The 9638-nt window shown below is 38.6% G+C and overlaps 1 protein-coding gene across 1 annotated transcript in view; it reads left to right on the plus strand.

Annotated features, from left to right (window-relative positions):
• The first annotated feature begins 1217 nt into the window (after nucleotides 1-1217).
• Nucleotides 1218-9638, plus strand: part of LOC117987946 (lysophospholipid acyltransferase 7-like) — a 300396-nt gene continuing 291975 nt past the window's right edge. Inside the window, exon 1 of the mRNA XM_069502692.1 lies at nucleotides 1218-1226. Coding sequence (XP_069358793.1) covers nucleotides 1222-1226 — 5 coding nt within the window. The 5' untranslated portion in view covers nucleotides 1218-1221. The remainder of the gene's footprint in view (nucleotides 1227-9638) is intronic.

Consider the following 9638-nt stretch of genomic DNA (forward strand, 5'->3'; position numbering starts at 1 on the left):
TAGAGCGTTGTCTCTGTCACTCATACCTATATGACATTTTGTCGATCTCAACAACAAACTGCTATCTCCTTCTAAAGGTCGATGTACATTATTTTCTGCCGCTTACTGTACCTATGTACTATTAGTAACACAGGTTTGATGTGCATAAGACGTCAGTAAAAGAACTTGTTAAAGTTCTTTTACTGACACAAGAAACCTTCTCAACGCTATAAGTTATTTCAGCGTTTCCATCCAAGACCGACGCGATCGTTCGTCGACGGGACCTGTCTTATCGAAACAGGCAAGATTGGGCAAATGATCAATTAGTGATGAATTCGAACACGCAAAAATATTAATTACATCGAAGCTTAGGTCTTATGTTTTTTACAAATCTATTAGGTGACCCGCCCCAGCTTAGCTCGGCTGAAATTGCAAAAACCCTTTTGTGTATAGAAACCCTTAATGTACAATCTAAGTCTCTAGACCCAGCGGTTTTGAGCTGCATATTGTATGTTAATCAATCAGTTTATTTTCTCATTTACAAAAAGATTGAGTCGTAGTAAAACATTGTTTTATTATTTTTTGTCAGGGTGCTAGAGCATATGGGCTGACAGGATCACCTTACATGATAGATTTTCCCCAGCTGTGCAAGCTTGGCAAAAAGTGAATCTAGCAAACGAACGGACGCGGCATGGCTGATCAGCACGTATTAGTGAGCAAGGCTGACTCCTTTGACTTTATCCCTATTATTTTATACAAGTACGCAGTAGCGTCTTCAGGCAGATTGAGTTGCCGTATTGGTACTTAAAGATTTTCACTGCAGACGGATAAGTTCTCCCTTTTAATACATGCAGAAGGCTTTTAGTGGATCAAAGTTGGACGTGCAATTTCTTAAATGCAAGCGAAAATGTATTGCCATTTATGTTCCGCGCACTAAAATGGCGTCTAGTACCTTTGAAGTTTGTTTGTATGAATTTTATGGTCTTTTACTTCTTTGAAAAATTCGGAATTATAATGCTGCTAAAAACGAAATATTGCAAAGTCAGAGTACACTGAACTGTAGGTACACTTTTATTAAAGTTAGATAAATGATGTAATGCATAGGGCTGCTAGGCTCGCAGGAGGGGCAACAGCCGCTTTGAATGATTTTTAGTAGGTAGATACCTACTGCAATTTCGAAAATTGTCCAGCATCGGGTATGGACAAAAATCCTGAGTAGGAGTCTCGTCAGTGTCAACATCAATGACGTCTTCATTTCATCGTTGCATCTGATGCGGCCGCATCCTGCTCACGCTTATCACGCGAATATTCAGATCCGCTCCTACTAACACCTCCTATGTAAGTAGCTATGTAGCAGGTATGCGATCGTCTTAAAACGATCTTCCATTTTTTTTAATGGATTAGTTTTGGATGGTTGGAAGGAGAGGTGATAGAAAAAAATTGAAGATGAATCATCATAAAAAGAAGACTCTAACATAACCAAGCCAGAAATTAAACTCTGCTTTGAAATTCCGATGGATACACCTATTTGACCATCGTTCGTTACATTCGGATATTTCTGTGTGAACAGACCTAACCTAACAAAGGAGTTGCAAAGGAAATGCTTACACACGCAGAGAGATTGCATAAAAACAGCCTCGATGGCTGCTCTATTTTCTGTTTCTTTCACAATTTCCAAACATACAAACACAAAGAATATTTTACGGGTAACTAAGCCGGGAAATATGAGCGTACAACACACACGGGAGCGCTGATTGAAGTGAAACTGGATGGAAAATTGTGATTCAAAAGCAAATTTTCTTGTGAAAATAGAACATCTTTTTAGCATTCGTCAGAATATTCCATTATGCAGGTACGACACAGAGAGTTATCAAATTACTAGAGCAACAATACCACGCAAAAACTGGCGTTCTCAGATCCTCACAGCACAAAAGTTGTGATTATCACATTGTTGTAATCAAAGTACAATCAAAGCACCGCACCAAAAATATTATTATAGAACTATATTAACTCTTGTATGTCATAATATATTCGGTAATAAATTAAATTGTTTTTTAATTTTTAGTATACAAACACAGTTATAGATTTTATTTTCTCTGTACAAAAAAAAAAACACAATTTTTAGTGGCCCCACGTATTAAAATGTGCTATGCCTTGTTAAAAATCTACTGATTACTAAGCTATTACACTGATCGCGAGCAATTTACTCTTATCCATTGAGGAGTTCCATGTCTATCTTCGAAAATGTTCATCAAATCTTTAACAAATTTATACGAGCCCTTTTATGGCAATTTTAGCCAGTGGAAAATGATTGTAAATCAGGATCCATTGAAGATGATAAAATTGTATATTTAGTTACACATAGGTACTTGCCTAAGGCGGCCATCAATACTATTACGTAAATAATATTGTAATGTGAGATACCGTCTTGTTCTCGGCAAGCATTTTTTCGTATTAAGCTAACTTTCATCGTATCTTAACTTAAATTTTTTTACTGAATAAAGGAAATATAAACACAAAATATTAAATCGTATGTCTAATTACAATGCCCTTTTGTATTATTATACAACTTATAATAATTATTTACATTCTTGAAATTAACAGGTGAAAATCACAAAGATTATGAAGGTAGTTAAAAGATAAAAATATATCCTCATAATTAATGAGGTTCACCACAAATATTTGAAGTCTGCACGTTCTTACACATTACCTTAAAGGCGATAACGTAAGTAGTGTAGGTGTCAATCTTGACGGACTTATTTATGCATAAAGGGTCCATGTTTAAAGCAGACTAACTCAGCATGGTTAAACAAGTTTGCAAGCTCTTTGATTTGCAGATTCGCAAAGTGTCTGCTGCATCAAACTCCTGCTTTAATTAACATTCTACGTTGGTACTTAAATATTAAACTACAAGCTTACATCTATATATATAAAAGGAAAAGGTGACTGACTGACTGACTGACTGAATGACTGACTGACTGACTGACTGACTGATCTATCAACGCACAGCTCAAACTACTGGACGGATCGGGCTGAAATTTGGCATGCAGATAGCTATTATGACGTAGGCATCCGCTAAGAAAGGATTTTTGAAAATTCAACTCCTAAGGGGGTGAAATAGGGTTTTGAAATTTTGTAGTCCACGCGGACGAAGTCGCGAGCATAAGCTAGTCTAAATATATAAAAGAGAAATACCACTCACTCACTGACTGACTGACTGACAAATCCGAGTTTCTTGCTGGTTCTTCTCGGTAGGAAAGGCATTCCGAACCAGTGGTAGATGCATCCGACTATTCGAAAGTACTTGTAAAGTTTATTCGAATAAAAAAGTTTTTTTTGATGATTCTAGGTCCACGGGAAGTACCCTGTAGGATTCTTGACAGACAGACAGACGGACAGACAGACAGACAGACAACAAAGTGATCCTATACGGGTTCCGTTTTTCCTTTTGAGGTACGGAACCGATCGGTTGCTCCGTTGCGACGTGATTGACGGACAAACCAACAAACAAACACACTCTCGTATATTCATAATAAGGGTAGTGATAAGAAGATTCGACCTCGTTACATCTACTACATACTTACATACCTTCTAACAAAACACTTCAGAAATTTGCATACAATTTGGGAACCATTGTCCGAAATCACCTATTCAGGTCTTGTGGCGGCGCAATTACGAGAGTATTTTGTACAATAACAGTAATTATCACGTGCTCTCAGCGTTCCCTGCAGCAGCGAGGAAGCAGGCGGCCGCACAGTCAAGATTATACTCGTAGCTAGCTCACACAAACATTTACTAGCTCTAACTAACTGAACTTCATAGGCACAAAGTTACAAACCACACCGTAACAGCATACAGAATTAAAATCTCAGGTTATATGACTCGCGCGTGGCAACTGCTAAGAGAATTCATAATATTACTAGCTGATGGCTAGCTGATGGGATTTAGGTTTTTGAAAATCCCGTGGGAACTCTTTGATTTCCCGGGATAAAAAGAAGCCTATGTCACTTTCCATGTCTTTAACTATACACATGCAAAAAATTGCATCGATCCGTTGCTCCGTTGCGACGTGATTGAATGACAAACTAACAAACTAACAAACCAACAGACCAATAAACCAACAAACAAACACACTTTCGCATTTATAATATGGGTACTGATAATTGGGTACCTACTGATCATAACCGCACCGTTTGTCACCGTAAGCCTGGTGCACTTCAACCGCCCGTTGTGCCAGATCCTTTTTTCCACGCACATGCAAATTTCCACAGTTTGCAACCAACTCCCTTCGGCGGTGTTCCCACTGGATTACAACATGGAGTTATTCAATGGGCAGACCATTAAATTCCTGAAAGGCCGGCAATGTATTAGTGGTTCCTCTGGTGCTGCAAGTATTCACGGGCGGCGGTAATCACTTAACATCAGGTGACTCACCTGCTCATTTGCTCGATATTTTTATTTTTAAAAAACAAGCGCCCCGGGCGCCCAGACTGGACGTTATGAAGACAAAATGTATGTATGGCTTTTAAGCAAAACAAACTTTTTTAATGATTTTCTTTCATGCTTGCTTGTTAATATGCGTCCGATTTTAACACCATCGCTCGCATGTCGTATACAGGAACTCTATATTTTCAAATACCTAGGTATAACATGGCGTGAAGCTATTATGTTGGTACAGAAGCTACTAATTTAAACGTCATTTGGAGCTCGAACACAACTCTCTAATCAAGGACGTAATTATGTGGTTTTACGTAGCAAGAAATTTTTAGTTGGACTTTTCAACTCGTTTTAAGTGAAATAAGAAATAAAAGTTTCACAAAGAACTGAAGTATTACATAAAAATAACAAAAGAGCCAAAATAAAATACAGACATAATTCTGTACAAATTGAATTCAGTCACAAAAGGAGTTTTTAGACTTTAGAAATACTTACTTCTATTCAGTTTTAAGGGTCCTTCTAAATATTTATGCCAGTTTTGTCCTTTCAATCTTCAATTTGTCTCTTCTTTAAGCGAAAACATTACAGCAAAAATTTACATTTAGTTTTATCTCCAACAATGAATGATTCACACAATCCAAGTACCCATGAAATACGATGTCGCAGTCGCAAAAAAATGTTTTTAAAACGCAAAGCCGTCATATCTTGTTGTTTCAGAGACGGAGAGAGCTTGCATTATTCCGCCAAGGCCACTCCATCACTGCGCGAAGAGATACCGCCTCAATTATACATAAAGAAATGTAGGCGAAGTTTTTACGCTTCGCGGCGACTAGAGCAATTAAAACACAGCCTTAACGAGTCACGGTGTACAAAATACTCATATAACTCCACTGAGCTCTAGCTAGCTTGTGACGTTGAGGTTCTTCAGTGAAATAAAACCCACAATTAGCACGGGAAAATTTTATAGTGATACTAGCTGATGCCCGCGACTCCGTTCGCGTGGAATTAGGTTTTTAAAAAATCCCGTGGGAACTCTTTGATTTTCCGGGATAAAAAGTAGCCTATGTCACTTTCCAGGTCTTTAATTTTTAATATACATAATATATCCTATTCATTACATTTTTTATGTCTGCGGTTTTTCGTTTTTCTATAACGGTTTAATCAATTTTCTGTCTATAGGCTACGCTTCGAGTTTGAAAAGTAGACATATCGCCATTCCCTAAGGATGCCACAAGAAATTTACCACCCCATTTCTGCTGCACATGCTGGATTTTTACAAACTAGACAGCAGTCCACTCACGGCAGTAGATAGCTTTCCTACTTCAAAAACCTAGCAATTTTCAAGAGGATATAAGGGATTCGACTTCTCGGCAACATTTGAACCATTGTTGCCTCTCTCACCGAGGGTGGAGGTGTTACATATTCCAACGACGACATAGTTGAAATCAAACCAGCCTCGAAGGCTAAGGCACTAAGCACACGAAATTTTTGGGTGTAATTTTTCAGTTTTCGTAGTTTGATAATGACAAAAATCATTTTATATGCAATACTTATTATATTTTCTAGTAAGTAAAACTGATATCTACTTAAAAATTAAAAATACTGATATCTACTCATAAAAGTTGATATTTTTATTTATTTAGCATAAAGCTACTTTATTTGGTTTGGAAAATATAATATTATTGTTTTATGAACATCGATATTAAAAGCAAACGCGTAGAAATGCTTTGAAAAGGAAAGTTCAAAGAAATCCTTTGAACTCGTTAACAAAACAAAGGGGTTCAACTTTTGAAAATAATATAAAGTAGGTATTAAGATAGCTGTGATAGCCTAGTGGTTAGACGTCCGCCTTCTAATCGGAAGTCGAGGGTTCGATCCCGAGTAGTAGCCGCGCAGGTGCGGGCGAGCGCGGGTGACATGTGGGTGTGTTGGGCGTCCCCCGATTGCCATCTCGACCTGTCGCGGACTATATACCTACTTAGCTATAATTTCAATACCGAAAAATTTCCGCAAAAAAAATCTTAAGTAAGCTAAGTACTTATTTATTTTGTCTTTTCATCTCGAAAATCAAAAAGTTCCTGCGGGATTTTCAAAAACCAATATGTAGTATAAAACCAGATGAAGTCGCGGGCACCATCTATTTTACTATGTACTGCTTTGTACTCGTACTAAAATTAAACAATTGCAAGATCTTGAAAGGAGCAACAGAGTATAGACCGTAAATCACACTGAATCGAAATCTTGGTATTTGTAAAATCTGAGACAGGTATTCGCTGGAGCGCGCTTCGCCCAACGGCGATGCATTTGAAAAACAGTCGGACGGAAATCCAGTATAGCGAGCTCTATTGATATTGTGCATTCCAAACTTGTCTGAAAATTTTTAGAAAGCATTTTTTTAGGGTTCCGTACCTCAAAAGGAAAAAGAAACACTTATAGGGTCACTTTGTTGTCTGTCTGTCTGTCTGTGTGTCGTGTCTGTCAAGAAACCCCCAGCAGACACCCTTAAACGTTAATAATTTATTTTAAAAAGGTGTCTAGCAGGGGGTTGCCACCAAAAGTTTAGTTATTTAGCAAAATTACTTATCTATTTTTACAAAATCCATTTCAACTCATTGGGATTTGGGACCCCAAAATCCGTTGGACCTCTAGAGCACCAGAGTAAGAGAGAGAGAGGTAGGTGTCCGCTGCCCTTTCAGCTACAGAACGCATAGCTAAATAAAATACTTGACAAATTTCACAACATGAACAGTTAAATACATTTTTAAAAGCATAAACTCTGATATCGTCGAAAGCTCCCAACATTCCGATTCAGGCGTAATGACGTCAACTAAATTCTGAATATATTTGCCGGACGCTCGCATACCCCGCCTGTCCAGTGTCCATTGTAAAATATTGAAAACCGAGCTCGTTCCGCACCATCCCTTTAACGTTTTTTTGCAAACAGTCACTTGTTCCGCGTTGTTAAACTGTAACTGACATACTCGTGAAGCTTGATTTTTATCGATACAAAAGAAGAGCTTGTCGCTTTGTCAAATCGTCAATTGGAGGCTGTACGTCATCATCATCGTCAGTCGATAGACATCCACAGCTGGACGTACTCGTAGGTCTCTTGAAGGGACATCCAAAGATCCCAGATCCGAGATTTGCGATCACCAACACTTTCAGGGATTCATCGGTTCAGCTGTTCTCGAGATTTGCGATCAGCAACACATTCTGGGATTCACTTTTATACATAGAGATTAGAAATTTTAAAAAGATTCTGCAGCCGGACGAATGCAGAGCACTGCATCCCTAAGTAGATTTCGTCTATTTACTTTTAGTAGAAATATTGATTTATTAGTTTGGTCTCTCTGGGTCTTCAATTCTAGACAGCGTCAGTTCTCGCCATTTTGAGAAATCAGAGCTTCATTAGAGAAAGCGCGCTACTCCAGTTCGCTTGCGCACTTTCTTGTAAGACCCAAACGAGCAATCCGGTACTCATGGAATGACTTAGGGGCCTTAGCTGGCCATCGACTGCGTATGTCGACAGCTAGAAACTGCCTACTTACCGTTTATAGGCTGACATAAGTTCCCTGTACTTCGAAGTCCATATAGGTACTCAATTTCCTTAAGGCCTGACTCCGATGGCTCAGTGACACGTTTTCTGAATAGAACTTGTTTCTTGATACCATGATGATGATGATCATCATCTTGATGCATGGAAAGCCGTACTTATTAGTTAGTATTTGTGATCTTTTTGTCTGCATGTTTTATTCTTTGTTGTGTTTTTTTGGTTATTTTTTTCTGTACGTTTGTTTGGTGTTGTTGTGTTTTGCATAACTGTAAACTGTGCTATGGTCCCAAATAAAAGATCATTATTATATCGAGTCCACGTCCTTTCTATCAAGTTATTTCATGCCAGTAATACACTTTATACTCTGTAGTAGAAAATCACTTATTAATTACTATATGCAATTTAGTTTATAATAGACTGTTTAAATCATAGAGCCCCGTTTAAATGTCAGAAGCATGCTACCTAGAAGACATTAAGCTAGGAAGCGGACACAAAAGCCGCCAGCTAGAGCTGCCCCGATATTCTCCGAACAAAATAAATACAAAGCTTGTTGGAACTAATTAGATCATCCAAAGCCTTAAAGCTGAGATAAAGGCGGCATTTCCTTTATACTCGTGATAGAAAGAATTCAATTACATAATGCTAAGGAGATTAAAAAGGCAACATGGTTCCAAAGCTCCTTAGAGGGTAAGGAAAGGCGACCTGAAAACTTAATTGTATCCAATACGTATTCGAAAGGAATACATATTACATTTATACATTTCCGGCATGGGGTTATTCAAGGGGCGGACCAACAAATTCCTAAAAGGCCGGCAACGCATCGGCGGTTCCTCTGGTGCTGCAAATGTTCATGGGCGGCGGTAATCACTTAACATCAGGTGACCCGCCTGCTCGTTTGCTCGCTATCTCTATTAAAAAAAAAATATATAATACTAGCTGAATTGCAAATGGATTATATTACTAAATAAAAAAATTATATTAGACTGAAACAATGAACCTAAAACTAAAAAGGAGTCCCTTTAGGCAAGGTTTCGAAGATCTGGCAGCGTTCCCCCTTTGAATAGCTAGGCTAATTATTATTTATCCGAGGTAGCTGCCAGCTTTTCGGTCTCCTGTGATGTCAACTAACCTTTTTGCTATTTCCTTAAAAAGTTTTATAGCGCTAGGACCCCACGGACCAAGGGTGTCGACACCGAATGGGACAAAATCATAATATTCGGAGCCTAGACCCCTGTATTTGCATGTTTTAGCTTTTTCAGCCGCTTTACATGCCGCATCAGCTCTGTTGTTGGTTCCATGTAGATTGGGAAGGGGCCAGCGTGTCTGACCAGGATGCATCCCATACCAGCACCTGACCCATCTTCCATGGAATCAAACTCATACCGTCCGGTCTTTTGCCATCGTCTCTTGCAATACCAGTCGGCTCAAGTAAACTTGGCATGTCCGCGTGGACTACACAAATTTCAATCCTTTCAAAGCCTACGTCATAATAGCTGTCTGCATGTCAAATTTCAGCCCGATCCGTCCAGTAGTTTGAGCTGTGCGTCGGTAGATTAGACAGTCAGTCAGTCAGTCACCTTTTCCTTTTATATATTTAGACTAGCTGACGCCCAAGACTTCGTCCGCGTGGATTTAGGTTTTTAACAATCCCGTAGGAATACTTTGGTTT

This window comes from Maniola hyperantus, chromosome 13 (assembly GCF_902806685.2).
Source record: "Maniola hyperantus chromosome 13, iAphHyp1.2, whole genome shotgun sequence".
Lineage (NCBI taxonomy): Eukaryota > Metazoa > Arthropoda > Insecta > Lepidoptera > Nymphalidae > Maniola > Maniola hyperantus.